The sequence below is a fragment of the Mytilus californianus genome, unplaced genomic scaffold (assembly GCF_021869535.1).
Source record: "Mytilus californianus isolate M0D057914Y unplaced genomic scaffold, xbMytCali1.0.p SCAF_4, whole genome shotgun sequence".
NCBI classification, from domain to species: domain Eukaryota; kingdom Metazoa; phylum Mollusca; class Bivalvia; order Mytilida; family Mytilidae; genus Mytilus; species Mytilus californianus.
In genome coordinates this window covers 23110943-23126097 of record NW_026262690.1, presented here as the reverse complement: position 1 = coordinate 23126097, position 15155 = coordinate 23110943, and the positions used below count along the sequence as shown (strand labels likewise).

At 33.4% G+C, this 15155-nt stretch overlaps 1 protein-coding gene across 2 annotated transcripts; it reads left to right on the top strand.

The window, feature by feature from the left end:
- Positions 1-213: 213 nt before the first annotated feature.
- Positions 214-14617, top strand: LOC127737722 (uncharacterized). Of its 2 annotated transcripts, none has more exons than XM_052248582.1 (8): positions 214-386; positions 779-900; positions 3446-3760; positions 4784-4973; positions 5463-5596; positions 6270-6452; positions 12117-12251; positions 13640-14617. In XM_052248582.1, the coding sequence occupies exons 2-8, from the start codon at positions 801-803 to the stop codon at positions 14017-14019; spliced, it is 1437 nt and encodes a 478-aa protein (XP_052104542.1). In that variant the 5' UTR covers positions 214-386; positions 779-800; the 3' UTR covers positions 14020-14617. The 2 variants fall into 2 exon arrangements, with proteins under 2 accessions (XP_052104542.1, XP_052104543.1); XM_052248583.1 differs by having other exon boundaries at positions 216-386; positions 14059-14617.
- The last annotated feature ends 538 nt before the right edge of the window (positions 14618-15155 follow it).

Genomic DNA, 15155 nt, shown 5'->3' with positions numbered 1-15155 from the left:
ACAAGGTTTCAATTGACTTATATAATCTGACCCGCTATTCAGAAAAGCCAATTGTACTATACACTGCATCAACAAAAAATTGTAACCACAGAACTATATCACCTTTGTAAAATAAGATAATCCGGATTAAATCATATATTTGGGATGCGTTCCAATAATTTGTTGGTATATTGACCTGTAGGTTACGTATATAAATATGAACAAGGAAGTTCTTTTTGTTTGGAAAACACAAATCTAAACGGATATTACATGAGTAACAATGGAAAATAGTTGATTTGCAATTATGACTATGATATAAATGTTCTCTTAAAGTTGTGTTTTACATTCAAAACTTCCTTGTAATTGAAATGTGATTTTTTTAATATTTCACCACTGCATTTATTAATGTAAGTAAATAGTTATACTCAATCAAATGTAATCATTTCATAGTGTTCATTTACATGGAAAATTAAGATTTTTTTTTCTCATTTTCTAGTGACATGGGTTTTTAAGAAAAAAAAAGACTCCGATTACTTTTATTTATACAATGCTAAATAATTATTGAAAAAACATTTCAATGTACATTTTCTAAATGCACGTGTTGTAAGGTTGCAACTTAACAAATATTCTTAGACAAATGATTTACTTGAATGTTCGATTGATTGATTGATTGATTGATTGATTGGTTGATTGATTGATTGATTTGATTGATTGATTGGTTGATTGATTGATTTCTAAATGTTGTTGCGTGTTCACTTCTTACGACCAATTTTTACATGTATCTTCTTCTTTTTAACAGAATATCTGTATGCAGTTTGATTATGGAACTGTTAGCTGTTGTAGTAGTGGCTGGTATTTTACAAATCTTACCGGACTTTATTGGTGGTACCTGCATCAACAGAAATTACCCAGTCCAGGAAGGTATGGAATTACCGTAATATAAAGGGTAACATGTTTATAATGAATATTTTAATTCAATTCAATTCTTTATTACTTTAAGCACATTATGCTCATCAGTACAAGAGTAAAAACAATTACATATTTATAACATAAAATGGCGTAATACATCAGAGAAGCAAATAAACATCAATTATTGACCACTAACAGTTCAGTCCTATGATTAAGTGTATTAAATAGGAATTTACACAAATTACGCAAATCTTTGACATTTCAGTGCTGAGAAGTTGAACTAATTTGAACGACGATGGAAGCCTAATAATGATAAGGTTTAATAAACTGTCTCCTTAAATCACTATAACATTCACATTGTAATACAAAATGGAATTCATCTTCAATGGTATTCAAAGTACAAAGAGCACATTTTCTGTCTAACCATTTTACTCCATAATAACATCCTACTTCAACAAACAAATTATGCGAGGACAATCTCGTACGAGTTAAATACACTCTAAAATTCATATGTTCAGTGAGATAATTCTGTAAACTTACATTATTGACAATATATTTATATAAAAAACACTTAGATGAAATGTTTATTTGATCATTTAAAGTCTATTTTGCTTGATCATATAATATTGTTTTTACAATCAATAATAAATTACTATCAATAATCAAATTGTCTTGGTTATACCAAATCTCATTTAAACCTAAATTAAATAATAATTGTTGAAGTTGATAAATCCAACTGCTTCTATTATTACAAAAATTATACAGCTGTTCCCTATAGCAGTATTTAAGAATACAGTTGCTTGAGTATAATGATTTTAACCAGCACTTCACTATTTTATACATTCTAAAATATATCAAAGGATATCGACCCAATTCAAAATAGACCATAACATTTGTTGTACACTGTTTAATACCAAAATATTTTTGAAAAAATCTAGTTGTATTTTTTCAATATTTGGAGCTTTATGGAAGCCCCATATTTCACAACCATAACCTTCGACTTTAAACCAAAAACAGCTTTCCTACTTTCAAACCGATAGAAAACACAAAGTAGTTACACCTATGCTTACACTAACGATGGTTATAGGAAACAAAAGAGAGAAGTGCGATACAACCATTAGTTGGCCTGTGCTGTGAAAAATTTATTCCTACTGAGATTGGTCTTTCTTATTAGTGTTTTTGTTTGTTGCCTTCTTTGAATATGTAATTTTTATAAATTTTTGTTATGATTTCCGAAATCAATTGTGACAGTTCAAAATCTCGACTTTTCACTCAGTACATAGTATTGTGCTGAGATATTACATATTCATGATTTGATATCAATATTCTAACAGAACTGTAGAAAGCGTTTTTTGTGTGTCTTTTTTGTTTTTCGGTTTAAGAACCATTTTAAAGTGGCATCTGTTTGGCTGCGCAAATTGTATAAATCGACATAAAGATCACCATGACCACACAAAAAGTGATGGGTATAAATAAAAATAATAAAAAAAACCAGAAAAAAAGTGTTCAAAGAAAATCAAAAGTATCTACTATTCGCCTGGTCCTCCTTGCTGAGCAGGAGAGTTTCTATTGCGAGGTTATGATAAACGCAATTCATCTTCGAGTTTATTGCATATGTAAAAGGGACACTTTGTATATCTTTAAGTAACGAATCGATATTTACTATTGTTTTTCGCTGGTTTGTGAAGAACATTATAATGTATTTATAACATAAATATTTTTATGTCTTAAGAATTATGAAAACTGCTATTTTCATTGATTTGAAATTGACTTCAGATATACATTAATTTATTTTGATTAAATCAGGCCATGGGTTTTTCTCTTTTCATTTGTTTCACAATTTACAACGCTGCATGGGGTCTTTTATAGCCTAGGAAACGAGAATTTTACTCTAGAGGAGGAGGACGGAGAGGGAGCGGGGGTGTGGTTTTTCTGTAAAAGAAATATTCTGATTTCCAACCATAAAGAAATAGATATTTTGATCAAGAAAAGGAAAAGAGGAAAAAAACAAATTCCTGATTGAGAGTTTTTGGCATTAAATTTGATGTTAAAATCTTTAAAAAAAATAATTTGATGCTTGTGTGATACACAAAAATATTTAAGAATGTAAAAAAAAAACATAACCCCCTTAAAGATAAATTGTCGTTCCTTACTATACCGAAAAAAAATATACAAACATTTTGATTTTGAATATAGTCTCCAACAACTATGCTTATCACTGAATAGCGTTGTACTGTTATTTATTTACATAGAGTAAGTTGTATGCTGGTCGCTAGTTCGTCTATATATGACGATATGCTAAATATGCTAGTACCCATGTTAAGGACAACATAAAAATATTAATTCTATGCTAATAACTTTATTCCAAATATTGTTCAATCAACTTCCATAACTTGGAAACTAACACATGAACATAAGTTGTCATAGTTTCCGATACAGAGTCAGTGACTAATTATGCTACAAGTGCATTGCTTTATAGACAGGGAATTTGTGTTTAATCATTTTGTTTTAGTCTTTTACATATTTCAAGCATTACCAATTCATTTTTATTTTGTAGACTTAAAAATATTTGACGAAAATCAAATAGCAGATTTTGATTATGCCCAATTTGGTAAGTCAAAGACAATCGATTGCTGTGCACATAACGTCAGCAGAATATTGTGGTATTTCTGGAACAAACAATATCCAGAATGGCGGCTATTTCCATGGGAACCATATTGCAGTATTTGTGATAACCGACCAAAATTAGAAGATAACAACCAGACATTAGTGCTAATGGAGACCGGAAATGGAGATTCTGGAATTTACAGATGTATAGCAATGTCTGAAAACAATAGCATAGCGGAACACAACACAACTATAGAAGTATTTTGTAAGTGTTTTGTATGCGAATATTATATCAAATGTAATAGATCTTAAAACAGAAAAGAGAACACAATCTTTTCGAAATCTATACAGAGTCTGTCCCAAGTCAGGAGTCTGTAATTCAGTGATTATCGTTGGCTGCTGTCTGTCATATTTGTATTCTGTTTATTGTTTTACCATAAATCCAGCCGTTGGTTTCGCTCATTATTGAATGCCGTACTGTGACCTCTAGTTGTTCACATCTTCGTCCTTTGGTCTCGAGCGGATAGTTGTCTCATTAAAAATCATATCCTTTAATTATTTTTATATTATGTTATACATTTATTATCCTGCTTTTATTCCGGTAAGTTGTAAAACAAGGTGTTCTCTTGTATTGATTCATTGAATTGTAATAAAATGCCATTTTTAATATGCAAATTACGACCATTGCCAGCATTCCATTATTGATCTTCGGTTTCAGCATCTCTTAAATGTGTTAAAATAGTTAGTAACACATCACAGAAATGCTCGTATCTTTAAGGCAAGGCAGTTAAATCCAAATTTATGACCCTACTGTACCACAAACCAATATGAGTCTTTATTTTTAGCATTTTTGACCTTTCTAGTATAAGGCTGGCTAATTGCTTCTAAATTAAAAGAAATTGAAGAGCTTTAAAAGAGTAGGAGAATGGTTATTATCGACATTGGGCATTAATCGAGGTCATGAGCAATACAGACAGACTCATTTTGTGCCACCAGTCAAACTCCTCTAGGGGAAGTTGTATTCTTCCACAATAATTAAATATATTTGTGATATTGTTTAGTAAAAGGTTTGTCAAATTTACTGGTTTTAAAAGCTTCCAGTAATAAAAATTACGTTTATTGAAATCTGAAATGTCATTGAACCAACTGAGAGAGTGCACTCCCTAAGGAGTCAACTAGTCGGATGGTAAAACAAATTCAGCAAAACTTGGCATGACTTCTTTGCATTTCATGTGAAAATCAAATTATTTTTATTTTATATGCATAAAACTTTTTATTTTGACACAAGCTTGTACAGAGAGACAAACGCCACTATATATAGTCCCTCAAGACAAGTATGTCAGTATTGGTGACACCGTTACATTTTCTTGTGCTGGAGATTTTGGTTGTACAATTGACAAATTCAGAAACGTGGAATGGTATGATGAGAATTATGATTTTATAAATAAGTCTAGATACTTCACCAGCTATGCAGAAAAGTAAGTTGTTTTGATACTATTCATGTTTATTTTTAAGTTTGAGATATGATTTGCTATGGAAGGAATAAAATTTAACACACCACAATATAAGCATCTCTCTGACTTTACATTTCTTTCTTTCTTTTCCGCTTTGAAATCTTTTGGATTTATGCGTTTTCTAATTTCTCAGATTGTAAATGAGACCTTTATTGTTGTATTCTTATTTCAACATAAAAATAATAAGTATTTTTACTGTCTACAAGTCAATATTATAATGGTCTTTATCTTATTCATTCTTTGAAGAAAAAGGGTTGTTGGTAATAGAATATATTTACACCTGACAACACTCCGGGGGTCTGCACAGAACCATTAATTTAAGCAACATCGGTTCTATTTCTGTTTCTCAACAGTTCCTGGAAGATCTTCAAGCTGAGCTTTGCTTTGCAATAACAAACGTCATCAATGTATGATTTTTTGTATACATGTTGATGTAAATACTTAAATTTTCAGACACGGTGAAACACACGTAGAAGCCAATCTAACTATTAAAGCCATCAAGGAGAGTGATTTTAACAAAACTTTCATCTGTCTTGTATCATCAACGTCTGATTATAAGTATTTTGACGTTCATATTTTCAAGAAACGTAAGTATCAAGAATATTTTTGTTATTATGGCATACTTGGTTCCGTTCGTTCGTGAATTCTTTTATATATTTACATCTATTTAGAAGAATGAATTATGTATAGTGGGCGAAGCGAACTCAATTGACATTGCTACATGCGCTGCAATGGCTCATAGAACAAGTCTCGCATTTTCTTTAAAAAAAAACTCAAATATAATCCCCACTTGATTAATGGTACTAGCTACGGAGCCCAGTTATTAAATATAAATATATTGTGCGCACAATATAATTATATAATATTAAATCCAGCGAGCGCAAAATATATTTATATTAAGCGCACAATATATTTGTTTTATGTATAGGACCCTAACGGGTCTCCGTAGAAGTGTATTATTAAAGCTGGCCGTAAAACTTGTTCTAAATACTTCTGTTCATGCACATTGTTTTCGTTATAATTACATTGTAATAATATGATTTCCTTTAATCTACAATTCGTTATATAAACCCCTGATGTAAAAAGTATAGTATTGTTAAAGAACATGTGAAATAATAATAATAATAATAATAATAATAATAATAATAATAATAATAAACGGGATCGCCCCGATTCTACAAAAACAATAAATAAATTCAACAAATACTTAGTTTAGTATAGATTTAGTTAATAATTTAAAATTGTCTTTATTTCATACAGGAACAACTGTAACTGTCATAAATACTACTACTACAAAAAAGATGCATCTACCAGCTGGTGTTATAGCTGCCATTGTTGCATCAGGAATTTTCATAGTAATTGGTCTTCTTCTTCTGTTGTTTCGTCCGAGAGTAATGTTGTTTATACTATCTCGCATACCATGTGGTCACCTCGCTGATAAAGGTTAGTTAAGTAGAAAATAGAATATATTTTGTGGTCACCTCGCTGATAAAGTTTGTTTAAACAGAAAACGTTATCCACTACAATAATAAAGGTTAGTAATTCAAAAGTAGAAAAAAGTAGTCTTCTTCTTCCATATACTGCCCACATTCAACTTTCTGAATATACTGGCAAATTGGTTCTGCATGGTTAAAACAGGATAAAAACAAATGTTCATCTTATTTTGTAAGGTTGGTCATTTGAGATTTGAATGTCTCAAATGACTGTGCTGTGGCGATCTCCGGGGGAAGCTTGTTCCAGTCTTTGGTGGTGTTCACAAAGAAGGACCATTTGCTGCAGTCTTTGGTTGCTGTTTGTACCATGTATCCATGCTGTTATGTATGTCTGGATACTCTGGTTGATCTCTGGAGGTACATGTCTTTGTTGATGGCTACTTTGTCGTTGACGATCTTGTACATCATTGCGAGCCTGGCCTCTCTGCGTCGTTCTTGGAAACTTTTCTAACCCAATTCATTAATCATGTCCGTGACACTTGATCTGTTTCTGTGGCGCTTGGTGACGTATCGCGCAGCCCTCATTTGAACTTTTTCAATTTGGTCAATATGTTTCTGATGATATGGGTCCCATACTGTTGTGGCATATTCTAGTTGGGGCCTTACTAGAGTTTTGTAAGCTTGCTCTTTGATGCTTTTAGAACCGATGTGTAGATTTCTGTGGAGGAAACCAAGGCTTCTGCTGGCTTTGCTGGTAATGTTGTTGATGTGTTCTCCCCAGTCTAGTTCGCTTGTGATGGTGCAGCCCAGGTACTTAATTGATGTTTCATGTTTTAGTACATGATCATGTAATACATAGTACCATTTGATTGGCTTTTTCTTTCTGGAGACAGTCAGTACGCTACACTTTTCTGGGTGAAACTCCATCTTCCACTTTTCCTCCCATAGTGCCAGTTTATCAAGGTCTGACTGTAGGTGTCGGCAATCAGTATCTGAGGCGATGGTTAAGTAGACTACTGTGTCATCAGCAAAGAGACGAACTGTTGATTTTAGGTCATTCGCTAGGTCATTTATGTAAAACAAAAATAGACTAGGGCCTAGGACTGACCCTTGTGGAACTCCAGATTGTACCTTTGCTCTGTCTGACTGTTCACCCTCAACTACTACTACTTGGGTTCTATTTGTCAGGAACGCTTCTATCCAGCTGTTGGTCTTTCCCCTGATTCCATAGTGATTGAGTTTATGTAGGAGCAGGCTATGGGATACCTTATCGAATGCTTTTGAGAAGTCTAGTATCAGTAGGTCAGACTGTTTTCCCAATTCAAGGTACTTCGTTAAGTCATCAATGCATTCTAAGAGTTGCGTCTCGCAGGATAGTTTACTTCGAAATCCATGTTGTAGCGGATAAAGGATGTTGTTTGCCTCTGCGTGTTTCATAATGTGGCTGGTAACAATATGTTCGATGATCTTGCAGCAAATACATGTAAGAGATATTGGTCTGTAATTTGCTGGGATGTACTTTTGACCCTTTTTGTATGCTGGTGTGACTGTAGCTGTCCGCCAGTCATCTGGAACTTTGCCTGTCTCCATTGAAACATTAAATATGATGGTAAGTATGGGAGCGATTTCGCTGGCAAGTTCTTTGAGTATCATTGGTCTGATGTTATCCGGTCCAGCGGCTTTGTGTGGGTTAAGGTTTCTCAATTGTTTTTCTACTCCGTTGATTGTGATAAGGATGTCTCTACAGTCAGGGTAATTTTCTGGTGAGTCGGACATATGATTTTGATTGTAGAATTCACTGTTGCTGATGTTGTTTGCTGTGGAAAATACAGATTGAAATTGTTCATTTAATATGTTTGCTTTGTTGATTGGATCTGTTTCTAAGCTACCATTTTTTCTTAGAGGTGCCACTCCAATTTTATCACTTTTTCTGTGCTTGATGTATGTCCAAAATCTTTTAGAAGGGGCATGTGTTTCTTCAGGATTCTCTGGGGTGATAATACTTTCAATATACTTCCAATATGCTTGTCTTAGGCTTTTCTGTGCTGTCTTTTTCAGTTCTTTAAATCTTGCACAATCGTCAGGATGGTTTGATTTCTTTTTCTTTTTATATGCTCGGTCTTTTCGCCTTATGAGTGATTTTATTTCCCGTGTAATCCATGGGTTCTTATCTTTGGTCTTACAGGTTTTTGCTGGTATATGTTTGTTTGTACTTGTTTCAAGACCGTCTTTAAACATTTTCCATAGCATATTTATGTCTGGTCTATCCGTATTGCTTTCTTGTTGAATAGCATTGTGTAGATGTTTCATATCTTCCTTCATGCTGTCCCATTTCGCCCTCTTGTAGAGGGGGATTTTTCGTTGTTTCTGTTTGTTTGTTACTGGGTTGATGCTCATTTCAGCATATACGATGTCATGGTCTGATATTCTTGGTATGATATCTATTCTCATTATTTTGCTAGGACGGTTAGTGATCAAGAGGTCCAGAGTGTTCTTGTTTCTTGTAGGCTCTTGCACTAGCTGTGTTAGTCCGTTGTCGTCAAGGATTTCTGCAAAATGGTAATGTTGTTCTGTGTGCTGTGTTCCCTGGTATAGACATTTGTTTGCCCAGTTCCATCCTGGCAAATTGAAGTCCCCTCCGATCAATTGGCATGCATTTATTGCGCTGGTTCTTCTGACTGATGTTTCAAATGCTTGAAGACTTTCAACATCCGATGTTTTTGGGTTATAGTAGGCGCATATGTATAGATCTTTTGTGCCTTTCTGCTGTATCCGTGCCCAAATTATCTCACAATCTGTGTCCAGTTCTGGTACCTCAGAGCTTAAATATTTGTTGTTTATGGCTATTAGGACGCCTCCTCCGGTTTTATTTCCTTTCCTGTCTTTGCGATATATATTATATTCTTGTGGAAATATTTGGCTGTTCGTAATTGATTGATCTAGCCATGTTTCTGTTGCTATTATAACATCAGGTTTGGTACTATCTATGATGTTTTCAACTTGGTGTTGTTTGTTTCTTATAGACTGACAGTTGACATTCAACATTCGCAATGGTGTAAAGGGCTTATGTTTTTCCTTTACATTATTTCGTTTTGGTGTTGACGAATGTAGTGGCTTTCTGTTCTGTGTTTCAGTACTGTTGTTAAGAGTATTTTCCAGTGGGCTGAAGCTGTTTTCTGTTTGGATGGATGTTGAGCCGTAACACAACGAGTTGTAGTTTGGGCTGTCGCAAACAATGCAGTCCCATCTTAAAGCAGTGTTTTCGTCTGCTGTGAGGTAACTATATGTGCCACTATGAATGTCCTGACAATTGATGTGAAACCACTGGTCGCATGTGTCACATGTGACAGCTCTGTGGTCCCAGGTGACAGGTTGGTCACATGTGCCGCAGGGGTATATTGTGCTGTTGTGGTAGTGGTCACGTCGCTGATAAAGATTAGTAAAGCAGAAAATTTTGCTCACATACCATGTTGTCATCGCGCTAATAAATGTTAGAAAAGTATAAAATATTACTTACAATGTGGTCACCTCGCTGATAAAAGTTAGTTAAGTAGAAATGTGGTCACCTCACCAATAAAGGTTAGTAAAGCAGAAAATGTTACTCGCATACCATGTGGTCATCTCGCTGATTTATGTTAGATAGAAGAAAACATTACATATCATTTCGTCACAACGCTGATAAAGGTTGGTAAAGCAGAAAATGTTACCCACATACCATGTGGTCACTTCGCTGATAAGGTTAGTTAAGTAGAAAATATTACATATCATGTGGTCATCGATCTTGTTGATAAAGATTAGTTGAGAAGAAACTCGCATTTTATATGCACACCCCGCTTATAAAGCAGGTCACATCAAAGAACACATGATAGGCTGGTTAGGCTGGTATTGCATGATTTACAGCAAGTGTTTTAATATTTCCCACAGAATCATATATATTATTCCTATTTTTTTTATTTATTTTTTTGTTTGTTAGTTTTTTTTAAATTTTTAAGTGAATTTATAAAAAAAAGCGGGATATACGCCAATGAGACAGCAAATCGACGACACAAATGATCAAATTTCATCTATTGATCACTGAACAGCCTTCAACAATTGTCCTATAAATTAGTCTTAATTATAGGCTACTCTCTTATTCAGATAAATGATTCTAACGATTTTAAAAAGTAACCAGACTCTCGAAAAAAAAATGCCAATTTCAATTTAATGACAACGTAAGATGTTGGGCTGTAAATTGAGCGATGATAAAACAACTGGATGATTGCATTATTTGTTACATTTTTAACATAATGGCCTTTATGAAAATGAACATGCAAGGTATGTCTTGAAACCGCAATTTTATTGTGATGTCATTGAAGTTGTGTCATAGTGGGAACCCAATTTAAGAAAAAAAGAGACTATTTCACGCACATTTCGGCGACAAACAAACAAACAATAATTTATTTTGAAACACTAAAACACATATGCATGTGTAACAAGAGGCAAAATACATAATCATATTTATGGTTTCTACAGAACAAATTGAATGTTAACATAATCATATATATATATTCAAGAGAGTATAATTACAATATTTTAACTTATTGATGAGTTGATTAGAGCACAAACGTCGCCCAAAATGATTATTTTTAGGCAAGTTGATAACCACAAAATGCACTTCCTATGTGATACCTTTTTGGGCAAGGCTTGTGCTTTGTATTATGTTTTACCATCTGCGAGTCTATTTGTCTTTTCAGGACTGTATTGCCAATGAATGGCAAATATTTAAAAAAAAAACGCAATGTTTTATTAAAGGTACATATATATGAAAATAAGAAGATGTGGTATGCTTTCCAATGAGACAACTCTCCACCAGAGACCAAATGACATAGAGTCAACATTGAATTCTGTGAAATTGAGAAAATTTTAAATACAATTCATTTTAGGGCCAATTTGTCCCCAAATCGTACCTTCTCCTTATATGACGAGACTTCATGAAATCTGGAGTGTTGTTTTGGATTTTTTTCTGCAGTATCCAACCAACAGATTTAGCTACTTTAGGTAGCTTCTGTTCGTTGTTTGTCTTTGTTTGTACGTCTCTTTATTTTCGTATGAGTCAGGCGCTGGTGGTTGCTGTTCAGTTTTGTTGTTGATTCCTGTTATCTTTTCTTTTATTTTCAAAACTTTTATAGACAATTTTAACATCGATACAATTAAAACATGTTTTACTAGTATACATTAATGAAAATGTATTTTTTTTACACAAATATGAAGCTATCAAAGTCAAGGTTCTGTAAACGCTGAAATCAAAGTAAATTTTAGTTCCAGATTTAGTATGCTTAATGTTTTTGACGGGAATATTTCCTTTGATCAAACATGGTACGCCGCTTGAGAAAAAACAGTACTTTTGCAAAGTATCCTCATTAACAAACCTTTCTACCATTTATTCAATAATGATGATAATTCTAGTTTAATCGAATGATGACCATATGTTCAGTTGGGCTGAAGTACTTAAAGATAGTTGGAATCGATTCCAAGGAAAAGAAAATGGGCGCTGTTTGTTATTTAGTTTTTTATGCCATTTAAATTACCCCATTGAAATTATGAAAATATGTAATGTTCACATCTCTGTCCGTTGTTCTATATGGATAGCTGTCTCACTGGCAATCGTACCACAATTCCTTATTTTTATATATAGGGAACAAAGACTTCCATGCCTTGATATTACACGAAGACGAATGTGAAGATAGAAAACTAGCAGAAAAATTAAAGACTAGACTGGAAGAAGATGCTTATTCTGTAATAATGTCTTCTGATGTTCCAGGAGGTCAAGGTAGGAATAATGATAATAAAAAATGGCGACAAGAATTCAGAACAAGACACTTTTGAATTGATATTTTCTGCTTTTCATATTTCTTTTCCTGGGCCGGCACATACTAGGTCAGAGTAGATGTTATGTCTTCTCGAGGACTGTTACTTTGCAGCATATTCTAACGATTTTGTCATTTATGTAGTTTTGTTAAGCACTAAGGACAATATTACACTGAAATCAATAATTTTTTTATCTATTATATATATAAGTACGTCTAAACAAGTGACAACTCTACGACAGATGCATGCATTGGATCACCAGTGAAGGTGATACACGGCTGAAAACACATATTATATTCATAATTACTGTATCAGCACAACAATGTTAAATCTGCAAATTTGCGGAAGCAAATATTTTTGTTCTTCCCTCGCCGGGATTCGAACTCATGCTATTGGGATATCATGACAACACCGCCTGCACTATATCCAGCGCCTTAGATCACTCGACTACCTAGACTAAACTTAAAATTAAGCTTTCGGTGGCCTAGTGTTACCTCTCCTCGTCAGTAGAATCTAGAGTTGTAACACAGTACATGATATATTAGGCATGAAGATGGAGTTGATTGCAGATTAGCTAAATTATCTGTCGTAAAGGACTGCATCTTACGATCCCTCACGACAATCTAAACGAATTATATATGATCCATTTTGTTACATCTGGTGATCCGTTTATTTGGCAATCGCCATGGCAGTCAGAAGGGTTTAAGAACATCGTTCGACCTGCTAGTCAAATGCGTTTTGTTAAAATATACTTTTCACTTTTTTGGTCTTTTGGAAAATGTTGTTTGTGCTGTATTTAGACCCCTCTACCAAGAAACTTGTTTTGCATGCACACGTATAAAAATTGCAAAAATATAAACAACGTTCAAACCTATGATTGCGTTGGATAAAAATCGCAATTTTTATACGTGTGCATTTGACTAGCAGGTAGAACAACGAATGTTCTTTAAGCTTTCTAAATGCTATGGCGATTGCCAAATAAACATATTTTCATAAAAAACACATAAATCAGGTAAGTAGAAAATAAAATATCAGTATCATTTTTCTAACGTTTTCATCCTTCACGGGACTTTTCAAGATATGTAACTAATTAACGTTACCACGGGGGTAGTGTGACGTTACGTTATTATTGTACACAGATTGCGTACTTCCTTTACGCATTTAGCTTTGCGTTGAATGTTTTAATAAAGCGCTTCTCCAGTACTGGTCTGTATTCCTTATCATCTCGACGACATCTGTAGAATGGGAAAATTTTTAATTTCCCGTTTGCGCATATGTCTAAGCGTTCACTTAGTGTTCAAAGCAAATCTAAATGCGTAAGGGAAATTCGCAATTCATATTTATTTACAGATATTTTACGAGCCCTTGGCGATTTCTGTCAGAAGAGTGGCAGCTTAATAATTATTTATCCAACAAAAGCTTGTAGTGAAATATTTCCTAGAGAACTTGCAGCACAAAACTATTTCAAACCAAGTCTGATTACAGTCATTGTAAAACAGAGAGGAATTGAAAATCGTGTAGAAGCTCTGGAAGACAGAGGTCTTAGGAAGATAACTTGGCCGGATAAAGGGGTTTGTTCGCTTTTCGAAGAGACAAATTTCTATAGTAAACTTAAACTCAGAATGCCTAGAAGGAGTTCACGAAACACAAGATGTTGCACATTTTGTAGGTTGAACACTTCAGCTTATAGTGATCACATTTCAGAACAAAGTTATTCGACTCGACTTTAATTTAAAAGATAATTAATATCATGATTTACTTTCTTATAGCACAAGGTGGTTACCACGGGATTTCTACAACTAAAGGGATACAATGTATATAGAAGCCATAGAACATTATTTAACTCAACTGAATGTTAATAGTGTTGTTCCATTTTTTAGCATGATTTAGTTTCCAAATATGGGAAAATATGTAGTCAACTATTAATAACATATCAAATGATTAGATATATTTGTGAAAACTGCTGATATTTGTAATTTGATTGAGAAGTGTGAAAGGTTCGGTTTTTTTATCATGTTTGCCACAGAAAGTATTTTTTTTTATAATGGTTAATATTCTCAAAAACTAGTAAAGAGAAAATAACAGTTCATATATTATACATATTTTGTTTTACATTTGTAAAAATAAATAACACTTTCAAAGTCTGGTTCCTTTAACCAGGAGGACATACTCTCACTGATATGTATCGTATAAATGTACACATTCTTCCAGTTCAACAACATTTCCAGATGTGAATAGATGATTAGATATAATAGTGTCAAATCTTAGACGATTTGGAAAATGTTTTCCCTTTTTATATTTTGCCTTAATAAATTTCATCTATTGTAACAGTTTGGATTAACCCAATTTTCAGAGTATGAAAAACAAAATTGCATTAAAAAAGTTTTTAGTTAAATTTCAGAAGCCAAAATTATATGCAAAATCTTACAAAAAATTATGATATCGCCAACCATCTGTAGCTTGAACTTAAACCTAAAAAGGAAGATCAAAAGGATAACTTATAAACTCATCTGTATTGTAAACAAAATATAACACTGACGTTAGGCAAGCAACAACCAATCATTCATTCAATATAAACAATATACCCCACGGGGGTTTGGCAAGCAACCACCAAATATTCAGTATAAACAAAATATGCCACTGGACGTGAGGTAAGCAACAATCAATCAACATGAAAAAATATGCCACCGGACGTTTAGCAAGCAACAAACAATCATTCTATATAAACAAAATATGACAGTAGTCGTTTAGCAAACAACAATCAAACATTTTTTTATAAACAGAATATGTCACTGGACGTTTAACTGGCAACAATCAAACATTTTCTATAAACAGAATATGTCACTGGACGTTTAACCGGCAACAA

Excerpts from the sequence above, each read along its gene's own strand:
- LOC127737722 (XM_052248582.1), top strand. The coding sequence starts at position 801 with ATGGAACTGTTAGCTGTTGTAGTAGTGGCTGGTATTTTACAAATCTTA. Across the intron at positions 4,974-5,462 it reads TTCACCAGCTATGCAGAAAA|ACACGGTGAAACACACGTAG; the intron begins GTAAGTTGTTTT and ends TTAAATTTTCAG. Across the intron at positions 5,597-6,269 it reads CGTTCATATTTTCAAGAAAC|GAACAACTGTAACTGTCATA; the intron begins GTAAGTATCAAG and ends TATTTCATACAG.